The following is a 21178-nucleotide window of genomic DNA, read 5'->3' on the forward strand; positions in this document are numbered from 1 at the left end:
CAAATATGAAATCATTGATGACTCCTGTAATGTGAGTAATGTGTTCAATTATCTATCTTTGATTTTTGATAAGTAAGGACTACATTCAGTTTATCTGTGAATTAATTAATTTATTGCATTGTTTTGAACCAAATGAAGATATTATGTACAAACACGGGACGTCATGCATGGTCATGGGAAAGGATCCAAGGGAACATGGGTGCTTTCCAGCTCTGCCAAGGGAATTTCTTGTAAATGCTCTCATTTCTCCTCAGTGGCGACGCCGCTTGATCATGTGTTGTACTGCTGCTTGAAAAAAAGTCACGTGATTTACAAGAAATCCAGTCAGTGTTTAGAGAAGCACTAGTCTTACTGCATGTGAATCTCTGACAGTTGGGATAGAGCAGCATTGCAGCTACAGCTGCTCATTGAGGATAGCAGTTTTGAGGCAGATCAAAGATCCGAATATATTGCACCGTTCCAAGCATGCCTTATTCTATTTCTTCTTAAAAACGTATTTTATTTATTAATACCTGGATCCAACGTTAAATTTAGCCTTGACTAATGACAATGTTTGGTCATTATGTTTATGTGTTTGAAGTAACAACCAATCTCTATAAATTATTTAACCTGTGTGATTTTTCTGTCTGATTCCATAGCTGAGTAAATGTAACCTGGAATCTGAAATGTTTGTTAATAAAGGGGATTTTTTTATTCTGTAGGCAGCTTATCAACAAGCATAAAAATAAAACTGGTGTTAAACCCTGGAAATGAATAAAAGTGTATAAAATGTAACTCTGGCTTCAGTTGTAGATGGCAGCTGCTGAATCTTTTTAAGCTTTTTAAGCTTTACGATGCTTTTGTTATTAACAGAAATGATCTTCAGAATTAACACACTGACAACATGCTAAACGTGTTTTCTCATTTTCACTAGTGTCTGTCTTCTGTTTTTTTGTCATCTAAGAGATTATTGTCCCAAACCAGAAAATCTTGCTCTGTAAGATTCAAGAGACAATAGATATAACTACATACTCTAGATTATTGAACATCTAATATTAATATGTCTGGCCACAGCATATGTAATAACACTATGGGTCACTTCCATGATGCTTTATTGTGGCCATGGAAGTCATGGATCATGTAGGGCTTTTTGTTGTCAAATGTGGCTTCAAATGATTGCTGTATTTACAGTTATAAAAACCTAGTATAAACAGTATTATAGATAATACATTGGATTATTTTATGGATTTTTGAACCTTAGACCCTGTTTAAGAACAACAGACGTCTGTTTATGTCTGGCTTCAGTAATGACACCATTCAAATGAGGATAAAACTTGCCTCTAATGTTACTGCTATGCAGTATGACTTCTACTGTGATACACTTACAGATATATCACATTAGCTATGACAAGTTAATGTCATATTTGTTTAATGATTTTCAAATGATCTATTATTCAGCATTTAAACCTGAAAGCAAACCACATAACGCAGTTGCACATTATATATTTTTATGAAAGATGTTATTTCATTCATATTGTGAAATCATGGAAGCATCCCAGAACTTAAAAATGTATCTTTTTTATTATAAACTCATTTATACACTATTTACATCTTGTGAAGAGATTTTACACAAAGCGCACAAAAGCTTAAAAATTCATTCCAAATATCCTAATAATATCCTAGGAGGAAAATGCATTAAAACCCTGATGTGTAGATAACGGAACCTGCCAATTGTCACAGATAATTACATGAACATATGTATATACAAGCCATTATCATTTACACTTGAAAACAACACACAAGACAACTGCTAAAACAGAATCTTTCTACAGTGTTCTTTGTTGATGACCATAAAATCTCTAACATAATCCTCCAGCATATACCAAACCAAGCTTAAGACACACCCACTAGACAGGCTTTTGGTGATCTAATTTCATGGTCAAAGAAGGAAGACATAGAATATGAGGTAATGTGATAACAGACATAGTGAGAATCAAAGAAGCAGATCTCAGAGAAGACAGCTGATTTGTGGAAGGCCAGCTGTGTGAGTGTTGCTATTCCACATATCTGTGTAGCTTAAGAGATCTTCACTGGGCAGTCCTGGTATCAGTTCTGTGTAAAAACGCAGCTCAAGCTCCTCTCCTGAAAGACAAACACAATAGTTTTGAGTTAATGCCATGCAAACTAGTTTCATGAACGGACATTAGACAGACATATTTGACTAGCAAATGAATAATCCTGCTGGCAGAAAACCTGGCTATACTTCCTATAAACATTAGCTACATGGATTTTACCTGAGGTATCACTCCATTGGCTCTCTGGACAGTGGTAAGATTCTGTCATGGCTACTTCATTGCACAGGAACCCCTTTCCGCTGCTATTGCTTTGTAGCCACTGTGAACTATCAAGCTCCAATTGCCGTGTGATCTGCAGGAGCAAAACACAGAATTTGTAAGTGGCTGGGTTTTGATTGCCAATGATAGATAATTTAATACATAACAGGGTATTCCTGAGAATGAAAAAGCACAACAGAGAGACAAAATGTTGGCATGTCACTAAAGCCAGACTCACCTCAACAATAGCTTTTTCCTCGTAATCTGCAAATTGGTAAGAACAATAAATACAATAAATGTCTCACCACTTCAGAATAATCAGTAATAAAATTAAGTAAAAATGTATTTTACTTTTATTACCTGACTCATGAACAGGGGAAACCTGGAACCTGCCAGTATAGATATCGTTTGTACTGTCAGGGCCAATTTCCACTTCATAACCTGAGCAGTCAGGCACATCATAAGTTGGGCTTGCTGTGTCTTGAAAGAAAGGTCACAATGAGAAAATTGTATGTGTCAAATGTCAACTTAAAAAAAACATGCGTTATCCATAAAAATCTAAATAATTGTAATTGAGCTTTGGCTGATGGGGTAACTTACTCATGCTTTCAGTGCTGTCAATGATGTTCTCCTGAGTGATCATGTCTTGCTGCTTGTGGATGTAAAGGTGCTCTTCATTTGATGCCATGTCTGTATCCGTCCTCCTTCCCTTTTGTACATAATAAAAATTTATTATGTGCATTGATTTCACTGTATTAACAGTTAAATGTGTCCTCTTAAATGCTTTTTTATTTCTGATATAAAAACACAATGCTATGGCATGTTATCCCCTTACCTTTTTCCGCCTCCTGTTGTCCTGGCTTTTAGCGGACCTCTTGGTCTTATTCTTGACAACCTGAAGCATGCGATAGACACGAACAGCTTCACAGCCTTTATTGACACTTTTGTCCTTCACTTCTTCAATATCCGGAAGTGAGTTCATTGCACAGCGGAAGTTTGCTTTCCATGTTTTGGGGTCAGGTTCAGTGATTCCTGGCTTGAACTTGCCTGCATGTAAAGTCAATATCATAAGGGCCCTGTAAAATGCTATTTGTTTTTTTCAAGGGAAATGTTTGTCATTAGGAGTTACATCTCACCTGTGTGTATCGCCCACTGTTTAAATAAGCAGGCATCTTTGTCCATCTCCCATCCATGGCGTGCAGCATGCTTCCAAGGTATGGAGAACATCTTTTTCTCCTAAACAGGCCCAAAAGACACAAGTTATTCTGGTTATTCAGATAGTTTTATTAAATGCCTCAAAACAGTTTAAACCTTTTGGCAAAATCAAAAGCATGGATCATGCAATAATTTAGTCAGTAAAAACTGTGCCTCCAGCTTACCTTATCTACCCAGACAAGTCCAGCGATTGCGTTTGAGTCAATCATATCCTCTAACCAGGGCCGCATGCGCATTCTGGACACAGGCATAGTTCCTGGACAAATACAGTAAGTAGCTTGAGCTCCTGATGTTCTTCTCGTTACATTTCTTACAGTGACATAAAAGCTATAAGTAATCATTTAGGTGGATGGACTTCGCTTCTCGAATATTTAAAATATCCGTTCCAATATCCATATTAAAAGTTCGACAAGACTTTCACACACACACATACCCGCGCGCTCTCATAGCACAAGAGTACTAAAATAATTACATTAAGGACACAAAAAACATACTACATTTATATAATAGAGATAAGAGAACACAACACAAATGGTAGCAAAATACGTGCTTAAATATATCCGTCCTATGCAATGATGCACATTTTATAAAATACAAAAACCACACCTAACAGGGGCACATTAATGCACTACATTAACAAAAAAATATACAAACACAAGTCCGTGACATTCAAGTTAAAAAAAAATCACGTACATACAAGGATTATGAAAGCACTTACTGAGTATCCGGAATGATTAATTAAAAACAAGAAGGTGATAAGTAGAAAAGTTATTCCACTTGGTTTAGAACAAGTTGTTATCCGTGACAGTTCCGAATTGTGTTGTTTCTACGATCCGATCGTCTTATATTTATGCGCGCTGGGGGTTTTCCCAAAGCAAGAGTTTGGCATCTTCCTGCGCATGCGCAGTGTTACTGAAATGCAGGCGCGCTCGAACTTAAGTGGAGTGATTTCCGAGAAATCATGCCGTTGTGAGGTATGCATGTTACGTGAGGTTGTAAAGACAGTGTAGTGGTTTCGGCAAACGCACACATGCACACTATGTGGACAGTAAGAAGAGGCTTTGGTTTTCGTATGATTAGTAAAATAGGAATGGATTTATCGCTCACTATTTCTGGTCCAAAAATAAAGCCTGATGAGAGATCCACAAAAAAAAAATCCAATTACAACACACAGTTTTATTGTAACGGATATCAGCATGATACACCAGACAGTGACCCTAAATTTGTGTCAAATGAAAATGATGTGTTCTTGTTAAATTATGCTAAATTGTGGCGTTAGGGCGTTAGAAGGGTCCCAGAGAGCTGGGTCAGAGTAAGAAACCGTAGCCTTTCCGGGAAATGGCATCTAATCTTGAGTTGTAGAGGGAGCTCTTGAGTCGGTTTCATTTGCAGGCTCTATTTATGTAAACACTGTTTTTGTTTTTATGTTATGGAATTAATTATTCATATTTATAATCTGAAAATGTAACGGCATAATGATAACAACAACAACAATAATAATTTAATCCCTTTGTAAAGAGACCAAAATTGGTTACTTTTACCTGCTATTCTTGAAGTCTTATTGAATACTTATTGAGAACTTATTTAGGCACTGCACAACAATAACTAATTAGTAATAATAAATGACTCATTATAAGTTACTGGTTTAAAAAATATTTTTATTTAATTTTGAAATTAGAATGGCATAGGACAAAATAAAAATGTGGAACACACACAAACAAACTTAAGAGAAACTTTACGTTATTCTTTTACATTACATTTACATAGCTCATAATCTTGTCAGCCAGGACAAAAAGAGAAAGGCTTCCTCAAGATGGCGACATTGACATTTTTTTAAGGTGCCACTATGTGTCCCCACAACCTCCATAATTCGAGAGTCTTTTGCTATTTAAACTACACTGGAAACACAGACCACCTAGACATTCCTACAAAAAGTACATACCTGGGGGTTCTACAAATATGTAAACATATGCTTAAAAGGTTTCCCCAAGAGTTCTCTCAGTGGAATCTTGAATCAAATAGATAAATTGAGGAGATTACAGTGATCAGGGTTCCAGTTCCTAGAGCCTCTTTTGCCAACACCATTACAAAGTTAGCATTTTCAGTTAATAATATCTTTTTCACACTGTTCAATATGTGAAACAGTGTAACCGCCTCCTACAATGAATCGAATTTTACGGGGCAAATGGAATATAAAAATAGCAGAAAGACTGTACATGAACTGCAGCAATTATGAACCTCTGGATTTGGGATGGTTAGAGTGAGCCGAGTGAAACTTAGTGGTCAGTATGGGATCAAGGATCTCGTGGGCATCATCCCAAGACATTTCTCAGATGTATAATCCTCCCAGTCTACTAGGTTCTAGGCGGATTGTTCTGAGTATGCCTGGGTGGCCGGAGCTTAGGGCCTCTTGGGTATAAAGTTCATGGGACATAAAGTTGGTTTGATGGGCATAATGGGAATGGGGATTCACCAAAATAGGCTTGTTTAATTTCCTCCATTCTGATCCATTGAATGGGCATGATGACCAGTGACTGGGAATCTAGACCACTGTACACAGAGTCATATGTTGGGAGAGAGTGTCAGCTTTGTTCCAGATTTGTAAGTCACGGTAAAATGAAAGAATCTCAAAAATATAGCCCATTGTGCTTGTTGAGGGTTCAGGCTGTTTTTATTTTTATTTATGGTCTGTTATAACCTGTAGGGGGTGTTGAGCTCCATCTAACCAATGCCACCACTCCTCTAAGTCTTCCTTGATAGACAGGATATTTTCTATTTCCATCGTAGTTGGCTTCTGCTGTAGACAATGTATGAAAAGAAATGACATACAATTGGTGCTGTAACAGGCATGATAAGACCTGGTGTACCTGGTGAACATGTTGTTCCACAGTGTTAGAATAGATTAGAATGTCAATTATGTCAGTGACACACAGGTTAAGTAGGTCTCTACTTAAACTCATTGTCAAAGGCATGGAAAACTGCTAACATATTCTTTAACCCATACATCATTACCCAGTATTCATAGTGCCCCTGTGACATCAGGAAGGTGGTCTTCTATTTTTCCCCCTCCCGTATGAGAACCAGGCCGTACGTGCTCCATAGGTCTACTTGGTGAATACTCTGCCCTCTTTGAGTTATTCCAGGGTTGATGTGGTGGTACAATGGAGGCCCTTTCCTTACTGAAGACATCCTACAGATCATGGTATTTCTGTGCTACCTTGATTGGGGCTTTTGATGTGACAGTGCAGTTGAGGCTCTTTCTGGAGGCAGTGGTTTAAGCAAAATGGGGACCAGTGGGAAAGTTCTTTGGTATGCCAGGTGATATGAGAGGGTTGTGAGTTTCTAGCCATGGAAATTTTAGGATATCGGGGTTATTAGGTTATGTAGTGAGATAAAATGTAATCTCCTCCACAAGAAAAAGTCAAATTTATAGTGATACAGGGACTGGAACAGGACATGGTTTGGTGGACAGTTGGAGTTTCTTCGACCAGTCCGCTGTAAATTAGCTTTCACTTGGTGGCTTCCTCCCAGTAGCTCTCTGGCCAGTGTGAAAAGGAAACATTGCATTGCCTCAAAAATCTGTTACAGCTATCGCCTGTATTTCTGTAAAAATTATGTAAATGTATCTGGAACAAAATGCTCACAGTCTATCACATTGGAGAGTTGCTAACACAGGAGCAGAAGACAGCAACAATTTCATATTTTCAAATGAGCTCAGCTCAAAACAGGGTGTCAGGTAAAAGCAGCAATGCCTAAACCGGATCACCTGGACTAAATACACACTGCTCGCCTTTTATCTTTATCTGAGCTTTTACTCAATTTTCCTGTGCTGTTTAACTGGCTAAAGACTTAAATGTCTTATTAAATGAGGCTATTTGCTTAATTGTTAGTAAAATATACTTAGTAAATATAATGTAGCTTTGCTCTGGTTTCTGTGTCTGTAACGACTAGAATTAAAGTGTAAAATATAATTAAATATTCAGGAACATTCTTCTGTTCGGACATTATTATTATTATTATTATTATTATTATTATTATTATTATTATTATTATTATTATTATTATTATTATTATTATTATTATTATTATTATTATTATTATTATTATTATTATATGTGTGTGCGCTTGTTTTGTTTTTTGATTTATATATTTGTAAACTATATTGCATGCCGGAAAAGGCAGCACCGTCTGTCTTGTTATTTAAGGGTAATCAAAAGTCACAGTTAAGCACTAGACTTTACTTTTTACAAATTGTTTTCATTCAGCACATTCCGTCAATACTTTATTCTATCACAAGACCACTAGTGCACTGAAGTAACTGGTATTTGTGAAGAGGATGTTTCCAAACAACGATTACATTATTTGCGACTAAAATGGCTTTATAATGCAACAACTGTTCATATTTTATGTGCTTTTTTGCAGAGATTTTTTAAATAATTTAATTAAATAAAGGTACACGGGTATGGAAACAGATGTATAATGCACTACAATGATGCTGGTGATGTCACGGAAGGCAGGGATAAAAGCAGACCCAAACGCAGGGATAACGTTAAAAAAAAATAAAAATTAATCAACAAAAGAAACAGACAGGGAACATAAATTGACGAGCACAAGAACCGGCAAAACAAGCTACATAAACCGACAAACAAAGACAAGGACTCCGCGAAGCTACACACAACATGGAGGACATAGGGCAAGTCGTGGTCTAATGGTTAGAGAGCCTGACTCGTAATCCTAAGGTTGTGGGTTGAGCAAGGCACCGAACCCCCCAACTGCTCCCCGGACGCCACAGCATAAAGGCTGCCCACTGCTCTGGGTGTGTGTTCACTGCTGTGTGTGTGCACTTTGGATGGGTCAAATCCAGAGAATGAATTCTGAGTATGGTTTACCATACTTAGCCGTATGTCACGTCACTTTTTTTTAAATCATAATGAGTCAATTACGAACAGGTAAGGAACGCTCTCTAATGTTCCCGAAGAGAATGTCCAAGCAGAAGTCCTGACAGGTGATGTATGTACAGTACCTGGCATTCATAATGTATAACAAGGTTCAGTTGTACTGTAGAACAGTCTCTTAATGTCTGGAAAACAAATGCCTCCAAGGAAGAGAAATCAGACCCATACACAGGGATAGTGAAAAAAACAGGAATTTATTAAAATTCACAGGCTACAGACATATGGGAAAAAACACCTGGAAACAATGTGAGGCAACAAGGATATAAACATATGTCTGATGTCTAGATGCTGTTGGCTTACGACCCTCGCAAGTCACTCATTTCCGTAGACTGTGGAGTGGTGGGATGCTTTACATCCCAGGAAGCCCTCATGTCTGTCACGCCTTCTGGCTTTAGCCTTTTCGGTATGCTGTCATAGCTAGTCTTGCCAGAGTCCCTGCTTGCACTTTGCACATAATTTACATTGTCCATAACCTGATTACAGTCATACTTAACAATTTTTCTCACTCTCTGTCAAGCTATATATGCCACTCTGGAGCTCCCGGTGTTCTGAGTTCCTAGCCCAATCGTCTTTTCTTACGGAGCGACTTCATCAATCCTGATGTTCTACCGCTGGCTAGTCTCGTCGCCTGATGGTCACCTTGCCAGGGATTGATCTGCATGGTCAGCCAGTGTCTCATGGGATTGTTGTGAATGAAGCCGCCCAGAGACTGTAGAGAGCTGTATGGTCTGTTCTTTATCAGCAATCAGGTCTGTGCTGAACTCAGAGTTACTCAGGATCTCTCGGCTGCACTATTATAAACTGTTGTAGAAATTACTTCATTTATATTTACACTATTTGCTGTAGAGTGTCACCCAAATGAGGATGGGTTCCCCTCTGAGCCTGGTTTCTCTCAAGGTTTCTTCCTATCATCTCAGGGAGCTTTTCCTTGCCGCCGTTGCCTCTGGCTTGCTCATTAGTGATAGGGATAGATATATATAGTATTTTAAATAAGTATAAGAAGAGGGTTGGTATATAGTATTTTAAATATAAGAAGAAGAAAAGAAGAAGAAAAATAAGAATAAAAATAATTCACTTAATTATTTTTATTCTTATTTTTCTTCTTATGATTATATATTTATTTTCTTCTCTCTTCTGTTTCCATACTTCTGTAAAGCTGCTTTGAGACAATGGGAAATTGTTAAAAGTGCTATACAAATAAATTGAATTGAATTTATTTTAATTAGGAACGACACACCTGGCAACACACGTGACACACATACACAACACAGTGTTGTAATGAAACGGAGTAAAAATATTTCGTTACCGTACTTAAGTAAAAACTGCTACTAGATTACATTACACACGTCCACACGCTCTACGGAGAAGCACAGGCACGCGCAGCGTGCACGCGCAGTCTGAGCTGGAGGCGTTTATCTATAACGGCGGCAACCAAAAGCAGTGAAATTTCACTATTCTTATTACCAGAGTTGATAGCTCAAACAAAATATTAATGCAATAGCAATACTAAATAAAAATAACATTTATTGATTTGGTCTTTGTCTTGTGAATACTTGTTTATTATTATAGTGACTGCATTCATTGGACACACTTTGTAGAGAATGCACACATACATGAACTGATTTGATTCAAGACTGGCCTCATTACATCATGCATAAAATTTTGGTGTCCACTTTTGCCATTTAATAATACCATAACTTTTGGCTTACTATGTAGTCATATAATATATAATATAAAACTCTTCTTGTTTTAAATTCTCACTGAGAGCTAAAACCCCTTATGCCTACCGAAAATCACTGAAATTTTACTTTTTACTTTTACTTCAAATACTTAAGTACATTAACTATCAGAAAATCACTTTTGATACTTAAGTACAGTAAATATAAGATACTTTAAGACTTTTACTTGAGTAATATTCTAAAAGGTGACTTTCACTTCAACCAAAGTCTTTTTCTAGTACGATGCTTGTACTTTTACTCAAGTATTGTTTTCTACTACTTTATACAACACTGCATATACAACACAAATAAAGAAACATGGCGGGGAATAAAGAAAATGACTGCTGAAATCTCCCCCTGGTGTTCCAACAGGGAATCGTGACACTTCTGACACATAAATCTGAAACCACAGGGGGTACAGACTTTCCAGGACGCCTGAGAATTTGTGTCTACTGTATATTACAGAAATGTCTGTGATGTATTTACATGGCATTTATTATGTATAACAGGTTTAAGCTAAATTACAGAAGGAACAGCTTTTCCTGGAGGCCTGGGAAATGTGTTTCCTCTGTATATTACATTGTGAGGATTTATAATGCACTTAGATCAAACTCAAAAATTCTAATTCAAATTTTATTTGTCACATACACAATCATACACAGTACAACATGTAGTGAAATGCTTTTTACAAGTGTCCTTGATAAAAAAAAAAAATAAAAATTGCTATTTACACTAGAAAAAAAAAGGTACAAAATAATATTAAGTTAATGGAATAAAAATTAGACAAATTAGATTAAATTAGATTAAAAATTAAATTATTTTTCTGCTTCTTCTCTCTGGACCTGCCTGATACATTTATCAGGACACCCTGCCTCTGGGGATGGCTCCATTTGGACAGCTTGACAACCCATGGGACTGTTATAGACTGAACTATGCTGGCTGCTATTGCCACGGTTGGTTTTGCACTTTGGTATCCATCATTGAACATCTGATGGCTTTGACAGGAAAGAATTAGTGTTAAAACTAGTGAACTTAGAAATGACATTGATTTTTAAGTTGCTCTAAAGCTCCTGGTTACACAACCCCTTCTTGCTATACAAAGCTATATTTGTAAAAAAGAACATTATTTATAATAATACTTTATGGTTCTCTGTGAGGATCCTCTCAAGGTTCCTCTCCTCCTCATATTATTATAGAGAGTTTTCAAGCTATATGGTTCTTGAGAATTTTTTTGTTCAGCAGAACCAAAGAATCAGTGGAAACAACCTTTTTTTGTAGGGTTGACAATTCATTACATACCAAACAAAAGCTACATCTGCTGTAACATTCTATGCGGCATTACCTGCATCACCTATCATTACCTAATTATCATTATGGATAAATATAAATTACATTTTAAACTTTGTAATCTTTACTCTTTTCTTCTCTTAATTTTGAATTTTAATATTTCTGTAAAGCTGTTTTGAGACTATGTCTATTGTTTAAAGCGCTATACAAATAAAATACAATAGAATTAAATCACCTGCTAATGACAATTTTATTTGTTTCTAGTCCAGATACACAAAAGATATTCACTCTTGTTTGCTAAGGAAATGCCAAGACAACTAGCTTGCAGAATGACATAAATCTTCGCATGTTATCTGGAAATGCTCTTCCATGTTATCTGTTAAGTTGGGATAGAGGTAAGTTGTAATAATCTCACCTCTGAATTATTAACACCCTTCAACCTATTTCTGTCTCTTTGTGTTTTTAGTGGAAAGAGAGGGTGCGAAATTAGCAAGCAAAGCCAAGCAGAGGCCCTCCACATCATATGTCTATAATAAAACAACAAATCTTTGACTAAGGTACATTAAACACTCACACACAGCAAACATTCAGCTTGTTTAGTGTGTTAAGTGTTAGATATTTTGTAATTCTTCCATCATCATAAGTTTTATTTGTGGTGTTAGCTCCCAGGTGGATAGAGAGAGTGTAGATTTACTGTATGTAGTGGAAAGTCTGGATGCCTTAGGCAGAGTTAGCAGTTCCCCAACTTTGACATTAGGTGCCAGCATAATCACAAACTTATGTTAACCGAGCAGCACTCTACACTGAACACTATTACTCTACTCAGTGAAGCACCAACTGAGAAAATGCATCCAAGCTTTCTAATTCGCTGATCATCATGTGATCATATGTGCAGCAGTAAAAGACCTTGGTGTGATTATTTCACTTGAATCCCACATACACAACTTTACTGTGATAGCCTTCGTGATAGCCTACTGCTAAGATAAGAAATATAATTATTCTAAATAATTAAGCTTTTTGCAAGCTTTTTGTTGGTACCTCAAATAATAAAAGCTACAAAAGGAGGGAGCAAAGCTTTAGTTATGTACCTGTCTTCCAATTATTGTATATGTATTTTAAGTATATAGGACTTAGGACTTGATTCGATTTCTCAACACTGGCCCCACAGGTTGAGACAAAATAAAGGTACTTGAGATGTCTCTCTTTCTTTGCTCTTATATGCTGCTGCTTTGCAGGCTCACACTCCAGTTTTAATGTTGTTGTTTGTTGTGCCCTCATGCATTCTGTTAATACCCTCTACTCATTTATTCACAATCATTACTAACCAACATTATTGAACGTTGATACTTGTTTCATTGATTATGGATGTAATAAATTCTTTTTGAGCTAATTCATCAATTCATCTCTCTTTAATGGTGCATCTCTGAGCTAGGCATATGAGGGCTTGTCTAAATTTTGTTTTGGATTTCAATAACAACAAATCGATTCATTTATTACTCTTATTTGGTAGTTTGCAGAAGATGTCTGGAGCATCAAAATCTGTTTGGATTAGCGGAAGGAGGTGAATTCTTGTGGTCTAAAATTATGTTTATTGTAAGTGCTAGGTTGTGGTTATGCTTTGCATTGTTTTATGTTTTAGTTTTTTTATGTGTGTGTCCCCAGGTTCAAATGTGCTGCCATGTTGGTGGTTCTGGACTGTTTGTTCAATTCTATGCCATCAGTATTTGCTTCATTTGCTGAATATTTTGTATGTATTAGGGAGGCTCAGCTACTGTAATTATTATTACTAATTATTCATCATTATAGATTACTGAATCTTTTTTAATCATTTTGTTGGTCAGTCGGGTTGAATATAGAATTATTGAATTATGACTGAGGAATTTTGTAATGCTCCTTCAGAGGAGTTGTTAAATCTTTGTTCTAAAAGCTGTGGGAAATTGTAGAATGATATGAAAAATGACTAAGACGCCCCATTTATTTCTGAAGGATTTATTTCTCTATCGAGAGAAAGTGTGAGTGTCTATACTGCCATTTTGGTAAAAAAAAGTTTTGATTCATGGACTCTATGTTGCACTGCATAAAGTTATTTTTTAATCTCCTTTAATAAATGGGAAGTTGATTATGGGAGTGTGATCTTTATTGCCAGCGGAGGGTGTGGAAGTAATTTTGGGAAATGAATTAACTAGTAAGAGTGTGTGGAGGGAGTACACCCCAGGCTCGGACCAGACCGACTTTTGCACCCCAAGTGTAAGTGTGAAGTGTAACAATAAGCACTGGGCATGCATGGCCCTGTTGCTGGGCTACCAATTGTCTGTCTTGAAAGACACTTTTTAGAGACAGTAACACATGACTTTTGTCTTGCACTGTGAGCACCAGGTTGCACAGATGCAGTTTATGTGGCTATGATTGCCTTACTTAAGTCCTTAGCTCTGTGTTGTTTTATGTAGTTCTGTCTTTGTTCTATGTAGCACCATGGTCCTGGAGAAATGGTCTCATTTCACAATATACTCTGTCAGCTATATATGGTTGAAATGACGATAAATGCTTCTTTACTTGACTTGCAATACAAGATGCAAACATACTTCATGCCATAATTTATTCAAACATTCATTCATTTTCTACTCTCGGGTCATGGGGAGCCTGTGCCTATCTCAGGCGTCATCGGGCATCAAGGCAGGATACACCCTGGACGGAGTGCCAACCCATCGCAGGGCACACACACACTCTCATTCACTCACGCAATCACACACTACGGACAATTTTCCAGAGATGCCAGTCAACCTACCATGAGGTTGGTGAGGCAAATGTGCTAACCATTTAGCCACCATGCCCCCCCGTTTCAAACATACAGATATTATATCAAAAATATAGACATAAATAAGCTAAGTAATGTTGATAAAAAAGTTCTATAATAATAATGAGCAGACAAAATATTTTTGAGAGATAATGGATGTATGTTGTGCATTGTTATCCTCTTTGATAATGGTTACACCAAATAATCCACATTAATAATCAGAATAATAATAGTCTGTGTAGAACCCTTGTGAGTGCATAGGAAGGAAGACTTGGGATACAAGTGTATTTCTTTAATTTTTTCTGTCAGGACTTTGGCCATGTGCTTTGTGTTTACATTCTGTGTTCACGTGTCTGCCATGCCCTTGTCTCTTCCACCCTGCCTCTGCACACCTGTCCCTCATGTGTCTGATTAATTATTTGTATTATTTAGTTGAGCCGCGTTGCCTTGAGCAGTGCGGAATCCTCTGTTGTCTTTCGTTTTTTGTCCTGCTGTTGTCTTTTGTTGTCGTCCTGTCTTGAGTCTGTGTTCCTGTTTCGTGTTTTTTAGTTATTAAAACCTGTTTTCGTTAAGCTTCTTGCATTTGGGTCTGTTTTATCCCCGCGTTTCATGACATTTTTTGTGTGTATTTTTTGGCATTTTCCTATTCTTAGATACGTTTACACAAACAAAAACACAGAATTTATCGTAGCGTTTAAAAGACAAATAAAACATACATAAAGAAATTCACATACTAAGAGCTCTTGACTGAGGTACAGCATGCTAGCCTTGTCTTACGAGACTCCTCAGTCTGTAGAACAAAAGGGAGAAAAAGGTTGGGCCTTTGTACAAAACACGTTTTACCCTTCGCACCCCAAAGCATGGTTCAGTCCACTCCAAAGCATGGTTCCATCTACCAGACCGGATGTTTTCCCGTCTCAAACCTAAATCACTGCTGTATTATATTTTTTTGGACACACTTGCCCAAGCCCTAAGTAGAAGCCCAGATTGCTGTGAGTCCTGCCCATCTCAAGGATCCCAGATATCACAGTTAGTTTTATAAAGTCCTTACAAGAGCAGACTGTCTCATCTTAGGCACCGTCTACAGGGCTCTTCCAAACACCTTGGGACTCTTTGTTTGCTCTATGCCATGCATTTGAATTTATCCCTGACATTTTTCCCCTTGCACCCCTCCTATTCGAGATGGGGAGAGGTGGTTAGCACAAAGGACTTGGGTAAAAAGGGCCATATCTCTAGTCCCAGCTGCTCCTGTTTGGGAACTAACATCACTAGAGCCCCAGGAATCACCTCTCTCAGTGTTTTCAGGACATTGAATTGGTCTATTCAAAGTCCATTGCCTCTTTCTGTGCACCTGCCCTCGTAATGTGACATTATCTCGTTTCAGGCCTCAAGCAAATTCAAGTATGTTATTCAATTGTGTGGATGGCTCTCAGGTTTTTGCTGTTAGATGTTACAATTGTTAGGACACAATGGGAGGATAAACCATCTACAACACTGCCTCAAGACACAGGACTTCTTCCAAGTTCCTGACTAAGAAGATACCTCAGAAAAGTGCTTCCACAATGCCCAGTCCATGTATACTAACACAAAGTTTGTTCTACTAATTCTTGTAAGGATCGTGAGAATCTCAGTGGAAGACACATGCCATACACCACCTATGAACAAAGCCACAAATGTGTGGCCAACAGAAACAGGGCATGATACGGTTCAGTGTTACTGCCACTAAATGGCCAGTCATATAATGAGTCAACATTAACAGCAATTCCCTACAGGTCTTTGGTACCAATAATCATCTGTTGGTCAAAGATGTGCTTCAGGGTCTTTTCTTGTGACTGATCCAAAAGGAAATCCCCACAATTCCCCTGCCCTCACTTTCTCCCCAACATGAAGCTGACATTGATGGCCCCTGTACATTTTCCATAGCCAACACTGTGACATTTCACACCTACAAACCATACTTTCTAATGCCTGAAACCCTAGCTGATTTCTCCTAGGAATTACTGAATGGGTGAGGTGGGACACCTCTGCCATATGAACTTTACTCCAGAAAATATAATATACAACTATAAAAGATAATTTACTTATAATCACACTATACAATGTAACCCAGATGAGTCTGGGTTTCCTTTGGAGTCTCGTTCCTTTCAAGATTTCTTTCTCATGTCTTCTTGTGCCATAAGCTTTTCCATTGCCTGTAAAACTGCTTTAATTTTGCAGTATTTTCTAAACAAAATTTTCATAACTGACCACAACCTGATTCAAAAGTAGAATCTTTGAAATATTTACATGAATTTAAGTGCTTAATATTTATTATGGACTAGGGTTAGGGTTAGGGTTAGTGACAGTTAATGAAGTGTCTACTCGAACTAGCATGGAAAGTTTGATCCATTGAAGATCAAATGCATCAGACTCCCATCTTCAAGAGGAGAAATTAGGCACGAGGAAAATCTGGTCTATTTAGCAGTTGTTCTGTCCAGAATTTTGTGACTTTGGGATCACAGGAATTAATGCTAACTATATTTATCTGAGCTTACAGACATGGCCAAGACATGAAGTTCAATTTAGTCACAACATGCATTTGGCCAAAGCCCTCTTCAGTTCACATGCATTAAACATGACAAGCCACAGCTAAAGTAAATGCCATTGTCATGTCTGGTAGTAAATCCTGTTTCTGCTTTTGCTCAACAAGTGGTGTTAGACAGCAGTAAGCAGCAGTAATGCATGAGCTTATAACCCCGAGGCACCATCTTGTGCATCCATCAGACTGTGCTTCAGTTAGCTTTACTCTGCTTTTCAGTCAGTATTACTATGTTCATGAAAAAATCAATACTTTTGTCAGTCCCTCCAGCTTTGACAGAGTTTTTTGTCATTGTTGCTGTCAAAAAATGCTGCTTGAACTATTACAGTTCTAAATTAAATGTAGGTTATCCATGTCAGATGAACAAATAAACATTTGTTTAAGCATTTAATTTTTTTTCTTTCTTTTTGTTCATCTTAGAAAGGTCAAGATGGAAGGGTGATAACAAATATCAGGAAATGTGGCTAAATACAATTAAACAAGCATGCAACAAACAAATAAATAAAATATAGATAGAAAACAGCAAATGGTGGAGAACTTAATCTCCATGAATTTAATGGATGAATTCAAACTGTTTTCAACTAATCTAACAGTGATATTCATTGCCTGAATTACTTGCATGACAGGATGAACCAAAACTCCATCTATTCCTTAACAATGAATCGATATTTAATATGTTTTCTTCATTTTCTTAAACTCTAAATTTTTGTTTGTTTGTTTTCTGTAGTTTGTTGAAAAATACTAGAAAATAGGACTCTTACATTATTTTGATATAGGTCTGTTACAAATATGTGGTCTTGTATTATGACTTAAATTTACCTGGAAAGAAGAGAAGTGAAATGTTAGATCTACAAAACATTATAACATGAGGGTTATTTTGTAACATGACCATATGACAGCTTAATATACCCCTCTAAATTAATATAATTTAATGAAAAAATATACAAGATAAACTATGGTTTTATCCACATATGTTGCTCAGGTACTCAGGTACTGTTCAGTCTCTTGTCATCTCAAGACTGGATTACTGCAATGCACTGCAGGCAGGTCTACATATGAACACAATTTGTTCTATGCAGATGATCCAAAATGCAGCTACACGAATTGTTTTCAACTTGCCTCGGTTCTCACATACCACCCCGCTGCTGCGATCCCTCCACTGGTTTCCAGTATTCTGCACGCATCAAATTCGAAACACTGATACTTGCCTACAAAGCGAAAAATGGACCAGCTCCCTCTTACCTCAAAGCCCTCATCACTCCTTGCACTGTAACTCGCACCCTCAGAGTTTCCAGCATGAGCAGTGGTCCCACCATCTCTCAGGGTAAGAGGTAAGTACTGTATACAACAAGACTCCTTTCTATTCTGGCACCAAGGCCCAGACAACTGAGTCACCAACTATCTTCAAAGGACAGTTGAAGACCTATTTCTCCTGTTTGTTGTGTGTGCAAACAAACAAACAAATAAATACTTCTTTTTTTTTTTTGGAATCTTAAGCCTGGAACCTAGTGAACCAGAGTTAATATTCAATGATAGAGACTTAAAAGCACTTTTGTAGGTCACTCTGAATAAGAGCATCTGCCAAATGATGTAAATTTGGACTATCTCTATCTCTTAGACTATCTCTAAAAACTTTTGTAATGACAGGAGCAACTGCCACAGAGATTCTCTATCACTCTTGCTTCATTATTTTTTTTTCACTGTGTTAAATCTCTGGACCATCACATGATAGCTATACACAGCTATTGTACCTCATTACTTTGTGTCCTGTCATTCACAAAACTTTCTTGGCTAATTTCTCCTGCTGCAGTTTTTGTAATCATTAAAGGGAATTGTGTGAACTTACATGGCTATTTTAATAGTGCTGCAATTTCTGACAATTTGCCTCCTGTATACAACTGACATTTAGAACTGACTACTAATTTCTTCAATCTATAGAAGCATTTAGAGATGATGTAATATATTAAAATTATAATAAATTTTTCTAATTTTAAATTAACACTAAACACAGCTAAGACATCTTTGTGAAATTTTACTTCTTATGGTAAAATGATCTTCCCTTAATATCTTTCAGGATGTAAATTTTGGTGCAATTTTTTAAAACTCATTGTTCATGGCAAACAATAATGAAAATTCGTCATACTAGTATATGTGGGAACTACTAAATAAAGTCTGGTATAACGTGCTCCGCGTTAGGCCATGCCCCGCTCTCCCCTACTGCCACTGGTGAGAGCTCCAGCCTACTTCACTCCTCAATGTAATCTCGCATTTAACATCTGCGACTTGAAATACGTGCGGCATGCTGCTGAGACTGCTATCTCAATGACACAAACCATGTTCGCCTTTGCTCTAGTGGCAGGATCCCTCTGGATCATACTAGGTAAGTTTAATATTTTAATTTCAAATGGGTGTGACGGTGTGTTAGCCGACGACATTAGGTTAAGGCAAAAACAATGTTCATGTAATTAATGGCTCACACTAACTAATACTGCAATAATTCATTCGACACTGGATATTAGGAGTGCGCAATGGCAAGCTTTGTAATAAGGATATTGCCTACCTGTATAATCGGATCAGTTGCGTTACTTTTAAAGGTTGAGATGAATAGGATATCCGACTAGGCGGCCAATGAAAAAATACAGCATATTATAAATAATAACCTTATGATAATGTATCGATGTAAACAATATAGGTGAAAAAAAATCAATTCACTCTCTAGCACACTGGTGAGATTAGATATTAGGGAGAGGTTCACTAACGCTGTGTTTAATGTTGGCTTTTTGAACAAGCCGTGTAAATCGGCATAGAATAACCTACGTACAGGGTTATATAGGCTATATCTGCCCGCCATTAATGTATTCTCATATGATGAAATATTACGACTTGCACGCCTATCAGAAAATTAAAATGATAATGTGCTGCACACATTGTTTTTGAACTAACGTGAGCTATAACTTGTGCCTTGGTTGATTCTGATTGGCGGGAGCTGTCCACACAATGGCGGTTCTGAAAACCCATAGTAGAATGCAAGCTCATCGTTAGAAGCTGTATGAGCAGCCGGTTTCGATTATATTTTTTGGAAAATGAGCATTAGTCAGCATTAGGTCTTATTCGTGTAAGCCTCGCACGCGCACACACGTACATTCACACATACAATATTCTCCATGTGGTACTGCACCGTATCAATTATGCAACGAGTTGGAACTAGAGACAGAAATTAACCCCTCCTCAATAATTAAGTGGCTGGGACTTTGTATTTCATCCGGCACGGTAGTGCACTTCAGTTTGACTTATTGGGACACAAGAAGGTAAATACTATATTAATATTTTTAAATGCGTACTGTTAAAGGATTTAATGGATTGTACGTTTGCTTTATTCTGCAGAGGGTGTGTCTGGGCAAAGGCACCTTTTTGGTGCTAAATTTATCTCATGAGGCACATAATTGTTTGTAAATTCAAGCCCAAAAATTTGAGGAGTATAATTCACTCTTGTTAGTTTTCCACTCTGATATGTAAACAAGCATGATAATTTTGTCAAGGATTCTGGGTCACAAATAAGGAAAGATGTTTTTTATGCAAAGGTTTTCTGTATTTGTAGTCATTTTGGGAACTGTTGTGACTTTGTCTCAAATGAGGATTCGTTAAATACCTTCTAGTTAGTCAAGAGTGGCGTGATAAATTGCCCTTACTTCAAAAGTTGCGCCACTCATTTTTTTGGAAGTTTGCATCTCTGATACCTGAGTATGTTTATAAAAATGCATTTCGATGTGCTTTGTAAAGCCAGTGCAAGACCAGTGTATCATATAGCCAAGATTAAAGTGCGGCACAGATTATAGAGGGGGAGGGGGTGAGAATTGCATCAGCTGAGTGTGGGGTGATACGGTGGCCAGCAAGGATAGGTTAATTTTGCGTTAGGTGTTATCCCTCTTTCTGCCACTCAGCACTCCTTATCAGCTTTAACCTTCCAAAGATAGGAGGCTGACATAGGTTTTCTAAATGCAAGACACATATGCATACACTCCACCTATCTCCAGCAGTTCTGTAAGCTGCTTAGTCTTGAATGTAGTTGATTGCATTTCATGCATTTTTCCACGTGATTTTTGGAACATTGTGACTTTTCAGATTTCAGGTTGTAATTATGAAAAGAAAAGAAAAAACCTTGTAACCAAGGGAGGTTCTAGGATTTCATATTTAGGGGGCTTAGCCCTCAGTGAGAATTGAAAACAAGAAGAGTTTTATATTATATATTATATGACTACATGGTAAGCCAAAAGTTATGGTATTATTTAAAATGGCAGAAGTGGACACCAAAATTTTAT

The 21178-nt window shown here is 37.2% G+C and overlaps 2 protein-coding genes across 6 annotated transcripts in view; one reads left to right on the forward strand and one right to left on the reverse strand.

Moving 5' to 3' along the window:
- Positions 1-21178, forward strand: part of acsl6 (acyl-CoA synthetase long chain family member 6) — a 102506-nt gene that overhangs the window by 1364 nt on the left and 79964 nt on the right. For 2 of the 4 annotated variants that reach the window (XM_047805694.1, XM_027152930.2), the window contains exon 1: positions 19044-19239. The exons of 1 other annotated variant lie outside the window; for it this stretch is intronic. In XM_047805694.1, coding sequence (XP_047661650.1) covers positions 19059-19239 — 181 coding nt within the window. In that variant the 5' untranslated portion in view covers positions 19044-19058. Of the gene's footprint in view, positions 1-19043; positions 19240-19849; positions 20168-21178 lie in introns of those variants that run through there. One more of the 4 variants, XM_047805696.1, reaches the window with a different exon arrangement.
- Positions 1542-4403, reverse strand: irf1b (interferon regulatory factor 1b). Of its 2 annotated transcripts, XM_027152934.2 has the most exons (9): positions 4246-4402; positions 3692-3783; positions 3449-3548; positions 3148-3359; positions 2913-3021; positions 2673-2792; positions 2551-2576; positions 2274-2406; positions 1542-2121 (listed from the first exon to the last, which is right to left on the reverse strand). In XM_027152934.2, exons 2-9 carry the CDS (start codon positions 3776-3778, stop codon positions 1988-1990), a joined length of 921 nt encoding a protein of 306 aa, XP_027008735.1. In that variant the 5' UTR covers positions 3779-3783; positions 4246-4402; the 3' UTR covers positions 1542-1987. The 2 variants fall into 2 exon arrangements, with proteins under 2 accessions (XP_027008735.1, XP_027008736.1); XM_027152935.2 differs by lacking the exon at positions 2274-2406 and having other exon boundaries at positions 1940-2121; positions 4246-4403.

The sequence above is a fragment of the Tachysurus fulvidraco genome, chromosome 21, assembly GCF_022655615.1.
Source record: "Tachysurus fulvidraco isolate hzauxx_2018 chromosome 21, HZAU_PFXX_2.0, whole genome shotgun sequence".
NCBI classification, from domain to species: Eukaryota; Metazoa; Chordata; class Actinopteri; order Siluriformes; family Bagridae; genus Tachysurus; species Tachysurus fulvidraco.

Coding starts and splice junctions, on each gene's coding strand:
- irf1b (XM_027152934.2), bottom strand. CDS start 3,778: ATGCCTGTGTCCAGAATGCGCATGCGGCCCTGGTTAGAGGATATGATT. Junction 3,549..3,691: donor GACTTGTCTGGGTAGATAAG/GTAAGCTGGAGG, acceptor GGGCCTGTTTAG/GAGAAAAAGATGTTCTCCAT. Junction 3,360..3,448: donor ACAGTGGGCGATACACACAG/GTGAGATGTAAC, acceptor CTTTACATGCAG/GCAAGTTCAAGCCAGGAATC.